This window comes from Physella acuta, unplaced genomic scaffold (genome assembly GCF_028476545.2).
Source record: "Physella acuta isolate Inbredline_101_S28 unplaced genomic scaffold, ASM2847654v3 ptg001783l, whole genome shotgun sequence".
NCBI lineage: Eukaryota > Metazoa > Mollusca > Gastropoda > Physidae > Physella > Physella acuta.
The window spans coordinates 88,171-114,415 of record NW_026733293.1 but is presented as its reverse complement, the minus strand read 5'-3'; the positions used below and the strand labels follow the sequence as shown (position 1 = coordinate 114,415).

At 42.8% G+C, this 26,245-nt stretch overlaps 1 protein-coding gene across 1 annotated transcript in view; it reads left to right on the top strand.

Annotated features, from left to right (window-relative positions):
- Positions 1–5,467: 5,467 nt before the first annotated feature.
- LOC131930470 (potassium voltage-gated channel protein Shaw) overlaps positions 5,468–26,245 on the top strand; it is a 55,562-nt gene continuing 34,784 nt past the window's right edge. The window contains exon 1 of the mRNA XM_059286974.1: positions 5,468–6,131. Within this exon, the coding sequence (XP_059142957.1) occupies positions 5,750–6,131 (382 nt within the window). The 5' untranslated portion in view covers positions 5,468–5,749. The remainder of the gene's footprint in view (positions 6,132–26,245) is intronic.

Below are 26,245 nucleotides of genomic sequence, written 5' to 3'. Positions count from 1 at the left end.
TATACTCACACCTTGAACCTACACAACCTCTCCTATACTCCAACCTTGAACCTACCCAACCTCTCCTATACTGACACCTTAAACCTACCCAACCTCTCCTATCCTCCCACCTTGAACCTACCCAACCTGCTATAGACCCAAGTTGAACCTACCCAACCTCTCCTATACTGACACATTGAACCTACCCAACCTCTCCTATACTCACACCTTAAACCTACCCAACCTCTCCTATACTCACACCCTGAACCTACCCAACCTCTCCTATACTCACACCCTGAACCTACCCAACCTCTCCTATAATAACGCGTTGAACCTACCCAACCTCTCCTATACTCACACCTTGAACCTTCCAAATCTCACCTATACTCACACCTTGAACCTACCCAACCTCTCCTATCCTCCCACCTTGAACCTACCCAACCTCTCTTATCCTCCCACCTTGAATCTACCCAACCTCTCCTATCCTCCCACCTTCAACCTACCCAACCTTTCCTATATACTCACACCTTGAACCTACCCAACCTCTCCTATACTCACACCTTGAACCTACCCCACCTCTCCTATACTCCCAGGTTGAACCTACACAACCTCTCCTATACTCCAACCTTGAACCTACCCAACCTCTCTTATACTCACACCTTGAACCTACCCAACCTCTCCTATACTCACACCCTGAACCTACCCAACCTCTCCTATATTCCCAGGTCGAACCTACCCAACCTCTCCTATACTCACACCTTGAACCTACCCAACCTCTCTTATACTCACAACCTGAACCTACCCAACCTCTCCTATACTCACACCTTGAACCTACCCAACCTCTCCTATACTCACACCTTGAACCTACCCAACCTCTCCTATACACCCATGTTGAACCTACCCAACCTCTCCTATACTCCAACCTTAAACCTACCCAACCTCTCCAATTCTCCCAGGTCGAACCTACCCAACCTCTCCTATACTGACACCTTGAACCTACCCCACCTCTCCTATACTCCCAGCTTAAACCTACCCAACCTCTACTATACTCACACCTTGAACCTACCCAACCTCTCCTATACTCACACCTTAAACCTACCCAACCTACCACTCGCCATTTCACACACGAATGTACTCACACCGAGGTTATAAATTTGTTGATACTCACACGTAGGTTCCTCCCCTCGACCTGTTCATGTCCAGATCGTCTCGGTATCTCTAGTGCAGGGGGGGGGGGAGAGACCAAATGTTTAATCCCCCACTTCCGTCTGAAGCTGGCCCTCGTCTGGAGGGGTGGGGGGTGGGGGGGACGGGACGGGCGCCGCTATCTTGTGTCAAGGGATGTACTTGACAAATTTGAACGAGTCGGGATCAATAGACTAGGGGCGGGGGAAACGTTTTTCATTCAGAGGTTGTTTTTTTTTGTAATAGCAGTTTGTTGTGGCGACGTCAAGTAGCGGACGTCAAGAAGCGGACGTCAAGTAGCGGACGTCAAGTAGCGGACGTCAAGTAGCGGACGTGAAGTAGTGGACGTGAAGTAGCGGACGTCTAGTAGCGGACGTCAAGTAGCGGACGTCAAGTAGTGGACGTCAAATGGCGGACGTCAAGTTGCGGACGTCTAGTAGCGGACGTTAAATGGTGAATGTCTAGTAGCGGACGTCAAGTAGCAGACGTCTAGTAGCGGGCGTCTGGTGGTGGGCGTTTAGTGGCGGACGTCTAGTAGTGGACGTCAAGTAACGGACGTCAAGTAGCGGACGTCTAGTAGCGGATGTCTAGTAGCGGACGTCAAGTAGCGGACGTCAAGTAGCGGACGTCTAGTAGCAGACGTCAAGTAGCGGACGTCTAGTAGCGGACGTCAAGTAGCGGATGTCCAATAGCGGACGTCAATTGGCGGACGTCAATTGGCGGACGTCTAGTAGCGGACGTCAAGTAGCGGACGTCTAGTAGCGGACGTCAAGTAGCGGATGTCCAATAGCGGACGTCAATTGGCGGACGTGAAGTGGTGAACGTCTAGTTGCGGACGTCTTGGTGGGAGAGGTAAAGTAGCGTACATCTGGTGGTGGGCGTTTAGTCGCGGACGTATAGTGTGGATGGCAAGTAGCGGACGTCAAGTAGTGGACGTGTTTTGGCAGAGGTAAATTGTAGTGTGCAAAGTCGCTGACGTTAATTGGCTAACATCAAGTGGTGGACGTCTGTTTGCTTATGTCTATAGAACTATGTAAATCGTGAAACGGCAATTCGATCACGTCTATGAAACCGTCAATTGAGTGACGTCAAGTTCCACGGGTTAATAGAGGAACGTCTATCTATAGGAGTGCGGCAAGTGGCGGACGTCAATTGTAGGACGTTACGTTGTGGGGGCTGTTAGAAGGATGGCGAGTGTATGACGTTATGTGACGTTAATGAAGAGACGTTAGTAGAAGGACGTCAACATGGGAATATCACGTGGATGACGTCCTACAGCGGACGTCACTAACTGCTGTGGGGGAGACTTGGTGACAGACTGACGAATCACCCCCCCTACACCCCCCCCCCCCTTCGAAGCTTGACGTCAGCCGTTGAACGTCCACAGATTGACGTCCTCTCTGTAACGTCACGTCACGGCACCACCGCCGGAAATTTGACGCCACAGCTTGACGTCTGGCCTCACGTACCGTGTTACATCTACCGTCACGATCTCATCCTCACAGTCTGACGTCACAGACTTACTCTATGACGTCATAGCAAACGGTAGCATCTGAAATCAGTAACACTTCAAACGGAAACAACTTTTAATTTAGTTTTTTTTATCTATTTAATTATTATTAACCAAAATAACGATAACGGTTATTAGCCTACTATTAATTATCCCTAGCTCCAACATGGGCCACCTTTAACCCTTCCTCAAGCGAAGTAACTATTTATTACTCCATAATGGAATGTGTTTTTCTTTGCTCGGCTGAAATGTAAAGGGAACAAACTCGCCGGCAATCGATGCTAATAGATTCCCCTTTTTTCGTCTCTTAGGCTGCCTGCTTGTCCAAATTTTGGCCGGGTGGCGTCCCTTTAGAATTCTCGGTGAGCGGCCCTTGAATATTGTAAATTAGGAAAACATTTCTGCTCGTGGTTTGTTTTGTGGGCCTTTTGGTGGTCTGAGCGATTGGGGGAGATTTAAGACTTTCTAAGTGTAGTTTTGTATGTTTTTTTTTTATTTTTAAAGGGGGGGGGGAATCACTAATCGAAATGTATTACCTAGGGAGGGGAGTAGACGTACTTTTAATATATATATATATATATATATATATATATATATATATATATATATATATATATATATATATATATATATATATATATATATATATATTGGAAATGTGACCGAAAGGTTCAAAGAAATTTAATACTTTCAGAGCGTAATAGAGGTCCACGTGGTCGGGTCTGTGGGGGGTCGTAGATAAATGACGTCACACTCGTAGGGGGACAGGGGGCGGTAATTTTGTGACGATGTGTGATGAGGGGGAGGGGGGGTTCAGATAGTGCGACGTCACAGTTTTTTCATTATAAAAAAGAAATGTTACAAAACGAATTTTAGGTGTTATTTCGCGTTTTAGAAAACTGTTCTAATAAATTGTAATAGGAATTGATTAAAATACTCTATTTTGACAGATTTCAGACAAGAGTTTGGGAAAATATCGATGTTTAAAAAAAAATTCAACTGTAATTTTAAGGGGGGGGGGGTTGTAGGCTGAAGTGTGACGTCATTTAAGGGGGGGGGTCTGGCTTTTTGTGACGACGTGTGGCGGAGGGGAGGGGTAGAGACATTGAGCAGAGACAACTCTAAAATCAAAACAGCTGCCTTGTAGTTTGCACTTTGTTTGGACAAAAGGCTATCGAAGCAAACAGCCGACAGCAAGCAAATCCAAGACGAAAAGCAGGCTGAAATCGGGAGACAATGGCCTGTATTGCTAATAACAAGTTGACACGTAATTTAATTGTGTTGGGGGAAATCCCTTCCAAAAATAAACTGAATTAAAAATGTAGAAGCATAATGGTGTGTATGTTGTTGTATTTTTCGAGAGAGATTCATTAATCTAAATATATTACCTGGGGGGGGGGGGGGGTCGTAGTTTTAAGATATAATTTTTTTTTCTTCAAAATGTGACCGAAACTTAGTTGAAAGTCTGGATTATAGAAATTTAATACTTTCAAAACATAGTTTTTTATAAAGGCTTTTGAATTTTTTTGAGTGTGTTTTCGGTAATCGGAACTTTTAATTGCAGTGAGGGAGGGGAGGGGGTCGCGAAGAAGGGGGAGTCATAATTTGTGGGAGGTGGTGGGGGGGATCATGTTTTTTTTTTCTGAAATGTGACCCCAATATAACTTTAAAGGTTTAGAGTTTAAGAAGTGGATTAGCTCAGCACTGACTAACCCAAACTTTAAAGCTTGGAGCTGTGTGTGGCAAAGCTCTTGTTGTTTTCAATTAGCCAACAAGCCACTTCATATTGTATGTGTCTAGGTTTGATTTAGCCTTCATCCGATATTCATGTTTGGATACATTTTATCGGATAAATTAGCAATTGCGTACTTGTATGATCATCGACATAATTGGGTCGTTATTTTATTTTATACATTTTTAAAATTTGTTGGTAAGTAAGTTAAGTTACCTTGTCAAAGCATGGCGGTCCATGTGGCAGGTGAAGTAGAGTTCGCCTGTTATTTGCTGATACTGCTGAATTAACTTAAACCAGGGACTTTCTGAACACTTATCCTAACCTTGGAGCTATATTTAACTCTAATCTAAAACTTGAATTTAACGTTATCGCTACAATCAATATCGGCAGCAAAAAAAAAAAAAAAAAAGAAAAAAAACGTAGACTATTCAAACCTGACACCGAAAAATAAATTGATGGTATTAGTGCAATTATATAGTTAGATTGTCTTTCGTATATGCTGTTTAATAGCACTGCAAATTTGCACACTAATGCAAGACTTTTATGTGTGTTTGTTTTTCTACTGTGTTTTTGTCTATAGAGCGTAGAATGATTTACATGTAAAACATTTTGATCTAATCTAATCAAAACAAATTGAATTATGTTTAAAGGTGTTATTTTCTCAAATGTAAAACTCTTTTTATTTATTTTATTTTAGATGTTGGCTGAAAGCTAGACGTGCTTATCATGAAGTGGAGCATGAACGCCAACAACGATACCCAACCACCATACGGTGTCACCGTAATTTTCACCTGGGATATTTTATGACTTTAGAGCTCAGCTTCAGCACTTCGCGCGGCTGTATGCCCAAGTATAGAAATACCTGTTATAATTTACACCAAAGTACAATGTATACCTAGTATAATGTATACTTAGTAAAGATCAAAGTTGATTTTTTTTTTAAGGCTTTGTGTCTTGTCCTTAAATGGGCGCGTAAAGCCATGAGTACGACTCAGCCCAAATCGATGCTCGGCAATGTCGCGGCCCAGGGCGGGAAGTTGGAAGCCGGCAGACGCCACCTTGACCTTGAGACGAAACCCGGCAGACGAGAATCGGCCGCCTGCTTGAAGGAATTCGACTGGACGGGCCAAACGAGGCACCGTTTATGAAAGGGTCACCTAGGTGCTTGCTGAAATTATGGGACAGATTTGACGAAGTTTTACTACACTATAAAAAAAATTATAATCTTGGAACAAAATGACGACGAGGATTTTATTTATTTTCTACCAGGCTGGTTACGCAATTCTAAGAAAGCCAATTTAAAATTTTAAAATATAAATTTAAAAAAAAAAAAACCCACCATGAGCTCGACGGGTTTCGAGTCGCATTCAGATCGGATCCCTCTCACACGTCCGCGCCCTGGAGGTACCCCGGCCATGAGGGCGCGGGTCAAACGCCAGGCGACCTCCAGCTTCCTGGGCTCGGCGGCCGCCGGGACGGAGAACACCCCCAAGCGGTTCGCCAGCGACGCGGACTGCGCCGAGGACGGGGGGGACGAGAGGGTGTTGCTCAACGTGGGGGGTGTCCGGCACGAGACTCATGTGTCCACCCTCAGGACGATCCCCAATTCCAGACTGTCGAGGTTGGCGGAGTTACATCTGGACAGCGGGGGCGGGAGGCAAGAGTATTTTTTTGACAGGCACCCGGCGGTGTTTAACTCGATCATAGACTTCTACAGGACAGGTGAGTGAAGGGGAGTGGGGCGCAGGTGGTGAGGGGGTGAGGGTGGGGGTGGGTGTATGGTCTTTGTAAGGTTGGTGTTTTGTGATTTTGGTAAGGTTGGTGTTTTGTGATTTTGGTAAGGTTGGTGTTTTGTGATTGTGGTAAGGTTGGTGTTTTGTGATTTTGGTAAGGTTGGTGTTTTGTGATTTTGGTAAGGTTGGTGTTTTGTGATTTTGGTAAGGTTGGTGTTTTGTGATTTTGGTAAGGTTGGTGTTTTGTGATTTTGGTAAGGTTGGTGTTTTGTGATTTTGGTAAGGTTGGTGTTTTGTGATTTTGGTAAGGTTGGTGTTTTGTGATTTTGGTAAGGTTGGTGTTTTGTGATTTTGGTAAGGTTGGTGTTTTGTGATTTTGGTAAGGTTGGTGTTTTGTGATTTTGGTAAGGTTGGTGTTTTGTGATTTTGGTAAGGTTGGTGTTTTGTGATTTTGGTAAGGTTGGTGTTTTGTGATTTTGGTAAGGTTGGTGTTTTGTGATTTTGGTAAGGTTGGTGTTTTGTGATTTTGGTAAGGTTGGTGTTTTGTGATTTTGGTAAGGTTGGTGTTTTGTGATTTTGGTAAGGTGGGTGTCTTGTGGTCTTGGTAAGGTGGGTGATCTTGGTAAAGTGGGTGTTTTGTGTGATCTTGGTAAGGTGTGTGATCTTGGTAAAGTGGGTGTTTTGTGTGATCTTGGTAAAGTGGGTGGTCTTGGTAAGGTGGATGCTATATAATCTTAGTAAGTTGGGTACTTTATGATAATGATAAGGTGTGTTGTATGGTCATGTTAAGATGTGTGATCTTTGTAAGTTTGATGATCTTGTTAAGGTGGGTGGTCTTGATATGGTGGGTGGTCTTGGTAAAATTGGTGTTTTGTTATCTTGGCAAGGTGGATGATCTTGATGGGTTCTCTTGGGACCGTGGTTGTAAAGTACCAAGATCTTGGTAACGGAATGTCTGGTTCAATAAGGGGTCGTGTGATTTAGCGGGTTGTGAGTTGTGTGATTTTAGCGGGTTGGGAGTTGTGTGATTTTAGCGGCTTGGGAGTTGTGTGATTTTAGCGGGTTGGGAGTTGTGTGATTTTAGCGGGTTGGGAGTTGTGTGATTTTAGCGGCTTGGGAGTTGTGTGATTTTAGCGGCTTGGGAGTTGTGTGATTTTAGCGGGTTGGGAGTTGTGTGATTTTAGCGGGTTGGGAGTTGTGTGATTTTAGCGGCTTGGGAGTTGTGTGATTTTAGCGGCTTGGGAGTTGTGTGATTTTAGCGGGTTGGGAGTTGTGTGATTTTAGCGGGTTGGGAGTTGTGTGATTTTAGCGGGTTGGGTGTTGTGTGATTTTAGCGGGTTGGGTGTTGTGTGATTTTAGCGGGTTGGGAGTTGTGTGATTTTAGCGGGTTGGGTGTTGTGTGATTTTAGCAGTATTTTTGTGTGATCTTGTTAAGATTTTGTTGAGCGACCGACCACAGTAAAGGTAGTATTTTCTAAGATTACGTGAAGATTGTCCCATGGTTGGACAACATTGCAGCATCATTTAATTTAAACAAGATCCAACGAAACAACAGCAAATAAATAACCAAAGCTACCCTCCCTGCAGAGGCGTAGCGACCCTTCCCGGCGCCCGGGGACAAACTTTCGATTTGCATCCCCCCCCCTCTCAAGATTTCGATTTACACTCCCTTCAACCTTTCAATTTATTTTTCCAACCCATTTTGGCGCCCCCTAAGGTCGGCGCCCGATGGCATATGTCCCCCCCCCCCGCTACGCTACTGCCTCCCTGAAGTACAAGTACGCCAAAAAAAAAAGCTGCAGATTATTTTATACTTCCAAAAACTATTGTCATGGAATATTTCTTTCTTAACTCCCATACGCTTAAACAATCCTTAATAGAATATGAAAAAAAAACCACACAGCACAAATCCAGTAACCATGGAAACAAAACTAGAAATAATCGAGAAAAAAAAACGAGCTTTATTAAAGACTAAGACCCGGGTTGGAGGTTAAAATCTTGATGTCTTGATCGTTCGTAGAAAAAAAATCCCAGAGACACTGAGAATCAATACTTTCTAGAGAATCGCGGAGAAGAATGTAGTGCACTATGTTAGATTTGTTTCTATTTCGTCTGTTTCTTTTCAAGGGACGATAGGGCAACTATTCGTAAAAAGTAACAGGGGATGTAACTGATTTTTTTTTAAGTTAAAGGGGAAGTAACTGATTTTTTAAAAAAATCTTTTTTTTTTCCAGACGGAGAATTCTGATAAATGGAAGGCTTTATAAATGATAATAGACTAGGAAAGGTTGGGGGGATCGGCAGAATTATTTCTTGCCGCGCAGTCAAGAACTCAAGTGTGATGTTTATTTGTAACTTTATATTGTGGTTTGCCGTACCCCATGATCGAATCTATCGTGGCTCCGATACAGTCAAAGGCGTGATGTATGATTATGGCTAGGGTTAAGGTTGTGGAAGGAGGGGAGGGGCAGATACAATTCAGCGATACTTATGATTCTAATCAGTGGGTACGGCTAACCGAATAGAACGTTTATTATTTAATACGTCTGCTTATTTTAAAAAATTCAATAGTTCTGCATTGTTTTAACTCAGTGCGCCTATCTCGTTAAAATAGCAGACTTTTAAAATATGTGCTAAGCCCTCGTCACTAAAAATCAATTGTAGTTAATTTAGTAGAGATTAAAGCCCCGACTTTCGAAATGCGACCGTAGTTCAATGACCTTGGTCCAGTGACCTTGGCCCAGTGACCCCCCCAGTAATCTTGGTCCCGTGACCCCAGTGACCTTGGTCCCATTACCCCGGTGACCTTGGTTCGGTTACTTTGGTCCAGTGGCCCCGTGACCTTGATTAAATGACTCAAGTGACCTTGGTCCGGTGACCTTTGTCTGGTGACCTTGGTTCAGTGACCTCGGTTAACTACCTTGAGCAGGTGACTTTTGCCTGATTACTTTGGTGACTTGAGTCATGTGACTGGTCAGCTTGGTATAATGACTTAGGTCAGCTGATCGTTGTGAGGTGACCTGTGTTCGTTAAACTCGGTCAAGTGACCTTGGTCCAATGACCTTGTTCCAGTGACCTTGGTATAATGACCTAGGTCGGTTGAACATGGTGAGGTGACCTGGGTTCATTAAAGTTGGTCAAGTGACCTTGCTCAGATGACCTTGCTGTGAGTGAAAGTTATTTGTGTTTTGATATTTCCGGTGCTATATCTACCTTTGTCAGTACACCTGTAAGGTGTCTGAATACTGGACACCATGGTGTTCGGGTGGCACTTATACCAAATTAAATGGTGTAAGATTCTCGCCCAATTAAAAATTACTCTTTGAATATCCCACTTGTCTGAGTTTAGAATAAATTGATGTTGGTGTCTTTTCTGTCCATTTTTCTTTCTTTTTATCCTTTTGTCCATAATATAAAAAGCTCATGGTTGGTAAATTCGAACAAAGTCTCGAGTTCAAACCCGCTGGCAGATAAATCTCGATCCCCTTCCACACTAATAATTAAGAACGAAGAAGAAGTCCATAATATGTCTTTTAATCCATCATTTTGTCCATATTTCTTTTTATTCGTCTTTCTTTTTTTCCAAATTCCTTTCTGTCTAGCTCTCTTATACTGTCTGTTTGTATTTTTCCATATTTCTTTTTATCCGTCTTTCTTTCTGTCCATCTTTCTTTCTGTCTAGATCTCTTATAGTGTCTATTTGTATATTAGTCCATATTTCTTACTATTTCTGTCTATCCATTTTACATCTCCCTACCCACCCCCCTTTTTTCTTTGTTTTTTTCCTCTCGACCTGAATTTAATTGAACTGTTTTTTTTCAATATCGACCCTTCGACCTTTTAATCCTCCTTTTTCCCCCCATTACTGTCTTTAAATTCTCAACAAACCCTAGCGTTAACAGGTCACGTGGTCTCAATTATCCAATCAGAACATGGCATGTGTCAAGTCATATTTTTAAGTTTGACTTGTCAACGATTGCACGGTCCAGCTCCCCCCCCCCCCCTTTTTTTCCAGGGCTATCACGTGACTTGGTGCAACAGGAAAACCTGCCCCCCTCGCAGTGACCATATCCTCTTGGCGCGCGCCCAAAATGGCGCCCAAACGAGATAGAAATGTGCGCAGTTGTCACTGGCAGAGCGGCCAATGTGTTGAGTTGATCAGCCTGAAATGGAAAACTCCGTGGTGCGAGTGCTAAAAGCCAGCCTCACCCCCCGGGGATCACGGGCGGTGGATTTTTTTTTTTTTTTTTTTTTTTTTTTTTTTTCAAATAAGGGGACGCAACACCACGCACGGTCGTCTGGTCGTGTTAAACTATTAAAGGACAAGTAGTTTTTTTTTTAGTTGGATAGTCTCCCCTCAGGGTTGGGTATTCAGCGGAGTTCCGTAGTTTCGTATTTTGCCGCGGGGCTAACTAGCCGACGAACAAAAGTCGTTTGGTAAATCAGAAATGAACAAATCGTGTACGATTCCTGGGCTTTTCCTAGACAATTAGGTTATTATGTAGTAATTGCTTGCTTTTTATGTTCGCTTTTTATCATTTTTTTTATCAGCCTACATTTATAGATTTATAGAGTACTTTTGTTTCACATATAAATATATAAGGATTCGTCTGTGTGTTAAAACATAAGCAAAGCGAGCAAGCCTACATTTATAGGTTTATAGAGTACTTTTGTTTTAGTTTACATATATAAATATATATATATATATATATATATATATATATATATATATATATATATATATATATATATATAAAATTTATATAAAAGGATTCGTCTGTGTGTTAAATCATAAGCAAAGCGAGCAAGATGTGTATCAGGATACAGCTAGGATAGTATTTGGGATAGGCTAGCCATTAAATAAAATGTGCGGTGAGCTGTTAAAAATAACCTTTTGGACACAAAATTCCTTGACATAAATATTGAAACCTAATTCTTTGACACAAAACTTTATTTATTTTACTAAATCCTTTTTTCTCCTTGTGGAGCTAAGGGCCTCCACCATAGACGGGTGTTGATTTTGCAGCCTCCCAAGACATCCCTGCTTCAAGGCCTGTCTTGTGCAACCTCCATATACTTCCTTGGCATAAACATCATTCATACAAACCTTGACACAAACCTCCTTTACACAAACCTCCTTTACACAAACCTTGAAACAAACCTCCTTTACACAAACCTTGACACAAACCTCCTTTACCCAAAACTTTACACAAACCTTGATACAAACCTTGACTCAAACCTCCTTTACACAAACTTTACACAAACCTTGATACAAACCTTGACACAAACCTCCTTTACACAAACTTTACACAAACCTTGATACAAACCTTGACACAAACCTCCTTTACACAAACTTTGACACAAACGTCCTTTACACAAACCTTGACACAAACCTTGACACGAACCTTGAAACAAACCTCCTTTACACAAACTTTGACACAAACCTACTTAACAAAAACCTCTCGGATTATACTTTTAAAAAGCCTCCACCACCCCCATAAGCCGCCCCCCCCCCCACCTTCCTCTAACAAACCAACTCATGTGGACCTGTACTCAATGTAAGCCGAATACACAATGTAACGCTATCATCTCTTTAGCTGTTCAACGTCCCCCTCCCTATTTCCTAAACCTCGTCCGATTCTGAAAAAGAAAATGCTATTATGGATATTTTGTTACAAGAACCTATGTCAACAACGGACCCTTGTAGATTTCTCAAAATGGCAATTCGCAGTAGTTTCAATATTGAATTTTCTCCTGCTCATGTAGAAGGTTTAAGCTATGGCTAGGGTTAAGATTTGGACGTGATAAAAGTACGATTAGGGTTAGAGTAGCGAACGTGGAAAATAATTTAAAAAAAAACAAAAAAAACTTTAATAACTTCTGTAAGAGAAGAGCAGAAGAGAATAAAAACTTGGAAAAGGACAAAAAGAGAGTATAACATCGCTGAATCTTGTCGTCTTGTCACTTCCCCAATGTACACAAACCCACCAGCCCTCTCCCCACATTCTCACCACCCCCCATCTTCCCACACTCTCTCACAAAAATAAAGAGAGAGAGCGGAGAGGCGATAACCGCTGAGAGGTGGGACTCAATCAAGCGTACATCTCCTTAATTTCCTTGTAAACACTGTATCAATAAAACAACACTCTTGGCTAACTGAGTGGGAGGGCTTAATGCATCTTGAACACACACACAGACACACGGCGTTAGACACACACCAGTACATACACACACAAAACACACAGCGTTAGACACACACACAGTACATACACACATGTACACGGCGTTAGACACACACACACAGTACATACACACACACAAAACACACGGCTTTAGACACACCCACAGTACTTACACACTTATACACACACATACACACACTTAGACACACACCAGACGTAAATAAGAGTTTCTACATACAGCAACACACATACACTTCATATACAGACACATACAAATACACATACACACTCGGCGTGGTCGAGTCGTTAAAGCTCATGGTTCCTAAACTGAAAAGTCTCGAGTTCGAACCTTCGGACAGATGAGGTTCGTTAGCTGGGACCAGCCACTCTTCTAGGAGAGACAACTCCAAAATCAAACAACTGCTGCCTTGTAGTTTGTTCTTGGTTAGACAAAGGCTATGGAAGCAAATCCAAAAGGAAAAGCATGCTGAACTCAGAGTCAATGGCCTCAATGGCGCATAACCAGTTGACAAGTTTACTTAATTGAGTTGGAGGGGATCCCTTCAAACACTAAAATTAAGAACTAAGAAGATGGAGAAGAAAGACACATATACGTACACATAGCTACACAAATTGTTAGAATTTCATTGTTCATGTCGGCCTTGTGTCTAAATCGGTCTTTTGTCTAAATCGGTCTTTTGTCTAAATCGGTCTTTTGTCCGTATCCCATTTCACTGAGCCTAGTGAAAACGAATGCCTCTCTCCTACTCAGTTATAGGTACCCAAGGCGAAACATGACCTGCAAATTATTGCCCAATCTTAACTTTGTCGATTGAATCAATTTTTTCCGTGAGTATTTGATCGATTTTTTAATTAGGTTGCGTAATGCATTTAGGCTAAGGCGCGGTTCATCTATGGAGGAAATTAAAGAAAAATATTTTGATATTAAAACCTTAATGTTTACAAGACTGGGTTGTAGAGATCTTTGGCTGAAAAGTAAATCTGTAACAATGTTGGCATAATAGAAAGTTGAGTCTCGGTAATCTAGGCAGCTTAGGTTAAATCAACATAGCAACAGGCTAAACTAGCAAAGCAACGCGCTAAATCAAAGTTTTAACATAGCAATACACACTAAATCAACATAGCAACACACTAAATCACCATAGCGCTACATAAAAACACATACGAATTCAACATTGTAACCCACGCTGAATTAACATAGCCACCCACGCTAAATCAACATAGCAACGCACACTAAATAAACATAGCGCCACACGCTAAATCAACATAGCTACACGCTGAATCAACATTGCAAAACAGCAACACACACCTAATCAACATATCAACGCACACTAAATCAACATAGCAACGCACACTAAATAAACATAGCGCCACACGCTAAATCAACATAGCTACACGCTTAATCAACATTGCAAAACAGCAACACACACCTAATCAACATAGCAACGCACACTAAATCAACATAGCAACACGCTAAATCAACATAGCAACACACTACATTAGCATACCAACACACTGAATCAGCATACACTGAATCAACATACACTGAATCAACATATCAACATACACTGAATCAACGTATCAACATATCCACATACACTATATCAACATAACCTGAATCAACGTATCAACGTATCAACATGCGATATATCAACATATCAACATACACTATATCAACATATCACCATACCCTATATTAACATATCACCATACACTGAATCAACATATCCCCAACATACAAGACACCCAAACACCTGGCTTATCAACAGAATTAAAAGCCTCGAACACGTCTTTTACCCCACACACAACATGAACAAGAAAACCACCAACACAATAGGAAGATTTTTTTTTATAAAGGGAAATAAGGCCTTGACAAGTTTTGTCATAGCATGCAGCCAATCAATGAGGGGGGGGGGGGTGGGAGGGGGGTTGGGAGTGGGGATTAGAGCAAGATAAAGGAAAAATTTTGGATGAGTTTTTGATATGTTGGAGGTGGATCGAAGTTATTAATGTTGTAGATGTTAGGAAGGAGGGGGGGGGGGGGGCATAAAGCTTTTAATGATCACAAAATTTTTTTTTATAACAGAATTGATGAGAGATTAATACATGCTAGGATAGTTGTGTTTGGGATTAGAGTGTGTCTCTTTTAGTCAAGATAGCGGGCTTTGTATAGCTGTCTTACTTCTATATCGCTAAATTCGTCCTGTATAGATGTCTTATTCCTGGATAGCTTCTTATTCCGTTACAGCTGTTTAGTCCCGTATAGCTGTATTATTCGTGTATTGCTGTAGTATTACTATATAGCTGTCTTATTCTTGTATAGCTGACTTACTTGTGTATAGCTAAATTAGTCCTGTATAACTGTCTTATTCTTGTATAGCTGACTTACTTCTGTATAGCTAAATTAGTGTATAACTGTCTTATTCCTATATAGCTGCCATATTCCCGTATAGCTGCGATATTCCTGTATAGCTTTCTTGTTCCAGTATAGTGAGTATAGCTATCGTATACCTGCAACATCTATATTATACCGAATTGGTTGTATTTTTCTTAGAATGCATGTCTTATTCACATATAGCTGTCGATTTCCTACAATGCCTGTCTTATATTTAAATGTATGTCTGTCGTATTGTTGTCTGTCTCTCCCTCATTGTTACATGACACACTGTTTCGAACTGTGTGAGGCGACCGCATGTTGATGAAATGGGAGGAAACGATGTGTGTGTAGGGGGGTGGTGGTAGGGGGTATTTACAGAGTATATCTAATTAAGCTTACACTGGGGGGGATGTGGCAAGGGAAGATATAGAATTAAAATGTGGACAAGGAAGATAAAAGGAGGAGATGTGAACAAAAAGGGGAGATTAGTATGAAGAGGATGCCAAGGAATAGATTGGCTGTCAGTTGGGTCTTTGTTGTTTACCGAGGCCATTGTTTTAGTTTTACGGGCGAGGCGGGCGTTGGGCAGTTCCGTCAGCACGCCTTTGTCCAGTGGATGACGTTATCCAATCAGGTAACGACTGGATATCATGATCCACTGAGCTAACGTGGATATCATGTGATGTCATCAGCTAAATCATTTATCCAGTGGATATCATCTGATGCTATCAGCTAACGTCTTTATCCAGTGGATATCGTGTGATGCTATCAGCTAACACCTTTATCCAGTGGATATCATGTGATGCCATCAGCTAACGCCTTTATCCAGTGGATATCATCTGATGCTATCAGCTAACGTCTTTATCCAGTGGATATCATGTGATGCTATCAGCTAACACCTTTATCCAGTGGATATCGTGTGATGCTATCAGCTAACACCTTTATCCAGTGGATATCATCTGATGCTATCAGCTAACGTCTTTATCCAGTGGATATCGAGTGATGCTATCAGCTAACACCTTTATCCAGTGGATATCATGTGATGCTATCAGCTAACGCCTTTATTCAGTGGATACATTTAGTTAACGGCATTATTTAGATATATAATTATCCAATTAACCGCAGACTGGATATCATTGTCAAAATCAGCTAAAGGCTTTAGCCAGTGGATATCATGATCCAATCGACTAACGCATTTATCCAGTGGATATCATCCAATTAGCATTCGGTTTTATCCAGTGGATATCATGATGAAATTAGCTAAACGCCTTATCCATTGCATATCGTGCTCCAAACGTCTAACGGCTTTATCCAATGGATATCATGATCCAATCAGCTGACAGCTTTACCCGGTGGATATTTTAGTCCACTCAGATAACAACTTTATCCAATGGATATCATGATCCACACCGTTGATATGGGTCGGCGTGCTCCTATGGTAGTGAGTACGACTTCTAACGTGAAGAACGTACATCTCTCATGAGTTCACTCAGCTCTAATCGGTACCTAACTTAGTAGTTTGTTATTGTGGAAATCTGGGCCGTATGTCCCAAACAGCTACCAGATATACAAAGTGGTATTCAGCAATTTTAAGTCGAAGTTCCCTTTATGAAACTTCCCATGGGGTAAGTGACGTAGAGTTCACCTGTTTCTGTGACCTCGGCATATGAAGTGATAGTGTGGTCAGCACTATTCCCAGCCACCTTTACTTTCCCTAACGTGAGTCCGGTACCCATCAAAGCTGGATGGACTCAGGGACGTTCTGCGGACATAGACACGGATTCGATCTCGAGACTCTCTGATTAGCAGTCGTATACTCTACCTTTCAACCATGTCGTCCCATTACCATGTATAGTTCAAACGTTAATTCTTGACCACGTCAACTGTCCATTATGTCAGATGAACACTACGTCACAATCTTTATATCATGCCAGCCTACACTCTTTCTTATATATCGTCCAGCCTTTGTTATAATATATTCTCCAGTCAGTAAGATTTAATCTAAACTACCCCGCCTGTATGATCCAAATCTATATAATCTAGTCTGTATAGGACCAATCTCCTTTTTAAAAACCAGTCTGAACTTCTCCACACAAGTGATTGTATAACTTCTATATAAAAAAATTCAGCTCGTTTTAAAGTACATACTCGGTTCCATGTAATAAACAAATTCCTGACTCCTAGAGATTTATAAGGCTTCCACCCCCAGTCTATGAGTAATCCATTTTCCTATTCTTCCAGTTTATAACGGAATCGAAATTTGAAAACTACCCTATCTAATTCCCAACTCAGGGGTCAGAAGGGGATGTGTGTATGGAGGGGGGGGGGGGGAGGGCTAGAAATATTTACATAAACAATTGTCCTGAACGCCTTCCCCCTCCCCTTTTCCTCGCCATCCCCCATAACTCTCCACCATCCCCCACCCCACCCCATAACTCTCCACCATCCCAACCCCACCCCATAACTCTCCACCATCCCCATCCCCACCCCATAACTCTCCACCATCCCCAAACCCCCACCCCATAACTCTGCACCATCCTCCACCCCACCCCATAACTCTCCACCATCTGCACCCCTACCCCAACCCCATAACTCCCCCCCCCCCCCCCGCCTTCTCCAGATGATTGCACGGCACATCGTGTCAGATGTCTGCATGAGCTGATGGGGGTGGGAAGGAGGGAGGGGGGACTGGTAGACTGCAGTAGGGCTGTAGAAATCGATGGCCTGTGTCCGCCTGCCCCGTCCCGCTGACGTCACAATTGCTGGACGCATATTCAACCCCCCCCCCCCCCCTCTATTCAACTACACGTTGTTTTTTTATTGTGTGTAATTATAAGGGGAGGGTGTGCAGTGTCGTAGGCAAGGGGGGGTTAGGGGGGTTATAACCTCTCCAATATATATATATATATATATATATATATATATATATATATATATATATATATATATATATATATATATATATATATATATATATATATATATATATATATATATATACACATATGGAAAAATGTTTGAACCCTTCCCATGACCAACTCCTGGCTACGCCACTGAGGGTGTGTGTGGGTGGGAAAGTGTTATATGTCAGTGACATAAAGTGACAGTTGTAAGTGTAACGTAGGGTTGCCCTATTGGCATCATGGCAGTGTCAGTTTAATCTGGTTACTTAACGACTTAACGGGTGTGGTAAATCTGGGTGTCGCCCCCCACCCCAGTTTCTCTGGTTGATGTTGTCAATTCATGCTTATCTATTGTATTTACCTGTTATCTCTTTGAATTTAAAAACGTGTCGTCGAGGTATCACCTATCCCACTACACCCCCCCACCCGCCCCCCCCCCCCCCCACTCACCTTTGTTGGATGATGTCAATATGCTAAATAGTTCAACTGGACAAAGCAGTGTTTATTCGGTACATTTTTTTCATTATTGTCACTTTGGTCTCACCACTTACAACAACAGACATGAGTATCACCACTTACAATTAGAGGCACTGGTGTCACCACTTACAACTAGAGGCACTGGTGTCACCACTTACAACTAGAGTCACTGGTGTCACCACTTACAACTAGAGACACTGGTGTCACCACTTACAACTAGAGACACTGGTGTCACCACTTACAACTAGAGTCACTGGTGTCACCACTTACAACTAGAGACACTGGTGTCACCACTTACATCTCGAGGCTGGTGTCACCACTTACAACTAGAGTCACTGGTGTCACCACTTACAATTAGAGTCACTGGTGTCACCACTTACAATTAGAGTCACTGGTATCACCACTTACAAATAGAGACACTGGTGTCACCACTTACAACTAGAGTCACTGGTGTCACCACTTACAACTAGAGGCACTGGTGTCACCACTTACATCTCGAGGCTGGTGTCACCACTTACAACTAGAGTCACTGGTGTCACCACTTACAATTAGAGTCACTGGTGTCACCACTTACAACTAGAGACACTGGTGTCACCACTTACAACTAGAGACACTGGTGTCACCACTTACAACTAGAGACACTGGTGTCACCACTTACAACTAGAGTCACTGGTGTCACCACTTACAACTAGAGACACTGGTGTCACCACTTACAACTAGAGTCACTGTTCTCACCGCTTACAACTAGAGACACTGGTGTCACCACTTACAACTAGAGTCACTGGTGTCACCACTTACAACTAGAGACACTGGTGTCACCACTTACAGCTAGAGACACTGGTGTCACCACTTACAATTAGAGACACTGGTGTCACCACTTACAACTAGAGACACTGGTGTCACCACTTACAACTAGAGTCACAGGTGTCACCACTTACAACTAGAGACACTGGTGTCAAAACTTACAACTAGAGACACTGGTGTCACCACTTATAACTAGAGGCACTGGTCTCACCACTTACAACTAGAGGCATTGGTGTCACCACTTACAACTAGAGGCACTGGTGTCACCACTTACAACTAGAGGCACTGGTGTCACCACTTGCATCAACATTCCTTCACTACCAAATACCTACATCGCATCCTAGCATAAGGTGGACGGAAAAAAAATTCCCTATCGCCCACCACGAGAAAACAGTCAGAAGATATCAAAACCCAAATTAGGGAGTCCATTATATACACTATCAGAATATATTACGAGTCATCCATTTATGACGTCCACAATTTTTAAAAATTTCGGACCTTCCCCCCTCCGTCCACAAAAATCTACTTATTTCCCTTACAAAAGTCCATACGCGTCCGCAAACGTCAATTTTTTTCGGACCCCCCCCCCCCCCCCGTGTGGACGTGTGGACGTCATAAACGAATGACCCCTTACACCATCACAGAGCAAGTGTTGGACTGCAACTCACAAAGACAACAGTGGGCAGATCTAGAAAACACTGAAGGAGGGCCTGTGAAAGCTAATGCCGCAGGACTTGCGCCCAAATGAAGAGAGCTGCAAACATTTAGAGCCCGCTGGAGACCAGAGGCGTAGCGAGGGGGGGGGGGGGGGGGGCGGGGGGGGACATATGTCCCCGGGCGCCGACCTTAGGGGGGGGGGGGCGCCAAATTGAAAGTTTGAGGGGGGGGGGGTGCAAATGAAAAGTTCGAGGGGGGGGGGTGCAAATCGAAAATTTGCTCCCGAGGGGGGCGCCAAATTGAAAGTATGTCCCCGGGCGCCGGGAAGGGTCGCTACGCCTCTGCTGGAGACGTGTTACTGCAGCCTTTGGGTCTACAAGGGCTCCATGGTATTACGTCAAGATATCAGACAGCCACCTCTAATAGTATCACGTAAGACGGCAAGCAACCATGACCTAAGCCCACGCCTTGCGATACTATTGGCCTACAGCCATCCCTGAAAGTTTTAAGTGGTTCGAATTTAGTTAAAGTCCAGCCATTTAACCAAACTTTCTATCACCATTTACCCACAAAACTTATAACCCAACAACTGTCCGTCTTTAGCCATTCAATCACTTAGTCTTTAATTATATAATTATATAATCACCCACTATATAACACAATAACCACCCCTGTATATAGCCATATAACCAACCTTGTAAATAACCCAAATAACCACCTCGTTCTATAACCATATAACCACGCCAGTTATAAAACCCTATAACCACCAACATAAAACCATATAACCACTCCGGTTATAAAACACAATAACCACCTTGATCTATAACCATATAACCACGCCAGTTATAAAACCCAATAACCACCCCTGTATATAACCATATAACCAACCTTGTAAATAACCCAATAACCACCTCGTTCTATAACCATATAACCACGCCAGTTATAAACCCTAATAACCACCCAACCTATAACCATATAACCACTCCGGTTATAAAACACAATAACCACCTTGATCTTTAACCATATAACCACTCTAGTTATAAAACCCAATAAGCACCCAATCTATAATCATATAACCCCAGTCCAAAAACATCAAGACATTTTACGAATCCCACAAAAATCAAGAATAAGATGGAGACCCAAAAAAAAAACGCACAGAAATTGAAATGGCATGAAATTCATTGGAACGAGTTGGGAAAAATTGAAAAATACAAAAACAAAAACAGAAATGGACAGAAAAAGCATATGGGTGAATGCTGCAAATGACCTTTTCTCCTCTGTGGGATGAAAAAGGAGGGGAAAACATCTAAAATCCTATGAGCGTTCTAGTCGTTTAACCATCTAACCATCTAACCACCCCTGGCTATAACTATCCAACTTTTTCCGTAAACTATTTAACCCATAACCATGACTTCAACCACCAAACCATTCCAATCTGTAGACAGCTAACCAAGCCAGTCAATAGACATTTAACCAACCAGTCAATAACCATTTAACCACCCAGTCAATAACCATTTAACCACCCAGTCAATAACCATTTAACCAACCAGCCAATAACCATTTAACCAGCCAGTCAACAACCATTTAACCAGCCATCGTGCTTGCATAAATCCCAGCACCCCTACCGTTTTGATCCCCTCCTCCCTAGCTTACCTAAAGACGGGCATTTGCAAAAAAAACTTCCTATAATATTTGTTCAAACTCAACACACAAACACACACACACACAATAATTCAAAATGGCGGCACGTGGCTGTCTGCCAGTAGACAGGGCACCACCACCCAGCTCACCCCTGTTGTCCAAGTGTGTTTGGTTGTGTGTTCGTGCTTCTGACCACTGACCGGTCAAAAAAGGGATGGGGATTTAATTTTTTTTTCTTGCTCGTGAGTTTCTTGGTTTCTTATGGTCGTCTGGTAAATGTTGTCGTCTGCTACACGGCTGGTAAATGCTGTCGTCTGCAAAAAGCTGGTAAATGCTGTCGTCTGCAAAAATCTGGTAAATGCTGTCGTCTGCAAAAAGCTGGTAAATGCTGTCGTCTGCTACACAGCTGGTAAATGCTGTCGTCTGCTACACAGCTGGTAAATGCTGTCGCCTGATGCGGTTGGTAAATGCTGTCGTCTGGTAGACCACTGGTAAATGCTGTCGTCTGCTAAAAGCTGGTAAATGCTGTCGTCTGCTACACAGCTGGTAAATGCTGTCGCCTGATAAGCCATTGGCAAATGCTGTCGTCTGCTAAGCCACTGGTAAATGCTGTCGTCTGCTACACAGCTGGAAAATGCTGTCGTCTGCTAAAAGCTGGTAAATCCTGTCGTCTGCTACACAGTTGGTAAATGCTGTCGTCTGCTACACAGCTTGTAAATGCTGTCGTCTGCTACACGACTGGTAAACGCTGTCTAATCCGACATAGCTTGTAAATGCTGTCGTATGCTACACAGCTGGTAAACGTTGTCTAATCCGACACAGCTTGTAAATGCTGTCGTATGCTACACAACTTGTAAATTCCGTCTGAGCCGACGTTTGTTGGAAGGCTTTTTGATGTCGGTCTGGAAATATTTTTTTCCCATCCAAGTTTTTATTTTTTATTATTGCTGACCAAAACGAAGGGCGTGGCTTAGGTTTATTTTTAAATCTTACAATCTTATTTGATTGGCCCGATCTGTCACGTGGTACAGATGACCACTGTGTGTGCCTGTACAAGTAGTAGTTGGGAGACGCTGTGACTGGTCACATCCTGCTACGTGAAGGCGTAGCGATGGGGGAAGGGGGGGGGGGGGGGCATAAGTCCCTGGGCGCGATCTTAGGGGGCGCCAAAATGGGTTGGAAAAAGTAATCGAAAGTTTGATGGGGGGGGGGGGGGCTGCAAATCGAAAGTTTGAGGGGGGGGGGGTGCATATCAAAAGTTTGAGGGGGGTGCAAATCGAAAGTTTGAGGGGGGAGGTGCAAATCAAACAAATCGAAAGTTTGAGGGTGGGGGGAGGGTGCAAATCAAAAGTTTCAAGGGGGGAGGTGTAAATCGAAAGTTTGTCCCCGGGCGCCGGGAAGGGTCGCTACGCCTCTGACGTGAAGGTGTATTAATCATTTACAGCACTTTTCCGCAATAGGAGTGCTGGAATTGTTTATTTTAGACATTTTTTTTCCTGGGAGGGCGTGGGGGAGGGGGAGGGGCACACTTAAAATTTTCAGGAGAGAAGAGGTTGTTGTTGTTGTTTGAAGTTTGTAGTCCGCTTTCAATCTTAAGATTATATTGCGGGCTGTATTTTTGATGGTTAATTAGTTGTTTTTTGTTTATGTTCAATTTAATTTAGTTTGCTTTCAATTTTGGATGTGGATTTTTATTGTGCGAGTTCTGAATTTTGTTATTGGGTGATGTTTATTTCATCTTTATATATATATATATATATATATATATATATATGTATATATATATATATATATATATATATATATATATATATATATATATATATATATATATATATATATATATATATATATATATATAAGAAAAAAGTGAGAAAAATGTTTTCAAACAACACCACTTTTTTCGCAAATGTAAACATTGAGTATTAACCACATACCCCTATCCCCATTTATCCCCCCTTTCCAGTTCCTCTACGCACAACTTGTTAGCCGTAGCCTCCCCCCTCCCCCACCCTCCTATGAACTAATCATAATCCTCTCATACTGAGAAATAGCCCCCCCCCCCCTTTTTTTCCGGTACTATCAGCCCTGTGCCATCGTCGTCCCTTCCCCACTACTGTCAAAGCCCCCCCCCCCCACACACACACACACACTAGCAGGCGTAGTTACAAATAAGTATCGAAACAAAAAAAAAAGTTCAGCTATTCAAATTAAAGCCCCATGGCCACACTGTTTAAATAGAGATAATCGAACCAGCGGCCTAAGTACCCTTCGGGCGCTGATACATGGCCACTGATGGATGGCCGCTGATAGATGGCCACTTTGAAATACTGGCCAACAATCTGACGGGAGGCAAACTAATTGTCTGATTAAACTTGGTATCAAAAAGTTGTTTTCTTCATCTTTCAGCAGTTCTTTCAGCTAAAACTATATTTCTTGGCCTATATAGACACACACACACTGAGGCGTAGCGACCCTTCCCGACGCCCGGGAACAAACTTTCAATTTGGCACCCCCCTCGGGAACAACCTTTTAATTTTCACACCCCCTCCCTCAAACTTTCAATTTGTACCCCCCCCCCTCAAACTTTCCATTTGGCGCCCCCTAAGTTCGGCGCACGGGGACATATGTACCCCCCCCCCCCGTCGCTACGCCTCTGCACACACAAGCGCGCGCACACACACACACTCCTATATACATAGGCCTATGTTTATATATATATATATATATATATATATATATATATATATATATATATATATATATATATATATATATATATATATATATATATATATATATACAGAGAGAGAGAGAGAGAGAGAGAAGAGAGAGACCCCAAATGACCAATTCCTGACGACAGCACTAATACCTAGACCTGTGTCATATCAGTAGATATACATATACATGTATATCTGTGCATATGTGCATGGACGCGTAATGGTAGCGATTTTGAAAGCGAAATCAGTTAACATCCAACCGCATGTGCTTGAGTTGTTAATGAACGGGTTACATCGAGCGCTTTTTGTTTTGTTTTGTTTCTATTTTTCCTAGTTAAAGAGTGTATCTATTCCCGCCGTAAAATGAGTCGTGTATTTCTATTCTCGCCGTACAACGAGGCAAGAGCGTTTCTATCCCCGCCGTATAGCAAGACAAAGTGTGTTTCTACAGTCGTCGTATAACGAGGCAAGAATGGTTCTATCCCCGCCTTATAACGAGTCAAATGTTTCTATCTCAGTTGTATAACTAGTCAAGAATGTTTCTATCCGCGTCGGATAACGAGGCAGGAGTTCTGTGAAACGCATAATTCATCGAGCCTAAATAAGAGATACGACCACGGCCGATTACTTCCCCCCCCCCCCGGAACACGGAGGTGACCGGTTCACGTGATCTGCGACATGACAGGCCGGCACTCACGGTGCCGGAAACGGCTGTCAATCACTCAACATCCGGCAGAAGGCTGGTCTCAATTTGGTCGCTCATCTCGCCATTGGTCTCGGCCTTTGAGGGTTTTACCAGCACTCGTTTGTCTAGCACTCGTTTGTCTAGCACTCGTTTGTCTAGCACTCGTTTGTCTAGCACTCGTTTGTCTAGCACTCGTTTGTCTAGCACTCGTTTGTCTAGCATTCGTTTGTCTAGCATTCGTTTGTCTAGCACTCGTTTGTCTAGCACTCGTTTGTCTAGCACATTCTGCACGTGTCTAGCTTCTTCTTCTTCGTTCTTAATTTTAATATATTTGAAGGAGAGTTATGCGACATACGGCCCGTTGACTAAGCTTCAGCCGACTTTTTCTTTCGAGATGTCTTCTTCTTCTTCGTTCTTAATATTAGTGTTGGAAGGGATTTCCTCCAACACAATTAAGCGTTACGTGTCAACTGGTTATGCGCCATTCATTGAGGCCATTGACTCCGATTTCAGCCTGCTTTTCTTTTTAGATTTGCTTCCATAGCCTTTGTCCAACCAAGAACAAGCTACAAGGCAGCAGTTGCTTGATTTTGGAGTTTTCTCTCCTAGAAGAGTGGCTGCCCCCAGCTAACGAGCCTTATCTGCCCGAGGCTTCGAACTCGAGACTTTTCAGTTTAGCAACAATGAGCTTTACCGACTCGACCACGCCGACTCGAGATTTGCTTTCATATCCTTTGTCCATCCAAGATCAATCCGCAAGGCAGCAGTTTCCACACCCAAGCTGTCTATAGGTCCAGCAGTGCTAGCATCAGCTCCAATAACATATATATTAACTCTACTATTACTGTCGTTAGCTCAAGCAATGATGTCATTAAATCCAGCCAGAATGTTGTATTTAGCTTATGCAGTGATATCATAAGATCAGCTATAATTCCTATAGCTCCAGCAATGCTGAGAATAGCTCTTGTATTAATCTCATAAACTCCAACTACACTGTCTTTAGCTCCGATAATAATGTCATTAGCTCTAACATTACTCTCTCTATCTTTAGCTCCTACATTCATTTCATTACCTCCATCCATACTGTCTTTAGCTCCGATAATAATCTCATTAGCTCTAGCCATATTGCTCTGCTGTCTATAGCTCCAGAAATACCGTACGTCTCCTTCGGTGCTTCCCTTAGCTCATTGAGCTAACGCACTTCTCTACCCCCGTCGCACTTCTGACCTTAACCCCCAGCACTCATTAACTCGGCCACATCTGCCTTGCGCCCCATCACTGATGATATTTATTATACCTACAAAATATCCACCGCAGCGGAATCAATACATTACATACACCCCCTCCCCGCACCGCCCACCCGTACAATCAACATTATGTCCTTTTGTCCTAATTCTTGGACGGTGTTGTCCGTGACGTCACGCGGTACCGACGCGGTAGTAAGATCGTGATGAGCACGCGGGGGACGGGTATTATTTGGGTTGCCGCCCCCTGCCCTGTCCGACATTTTTGCCCCCCATACACCCGCGTGACTGTCATGGCTGATTTCTCGCGAGATCTCGTTCGTGCGGTGGCGTCCCTAGCGACCCCCTAGATCGTGTGCCGGGGATCGGCCATGAGAATGTGGGAGCAGGGG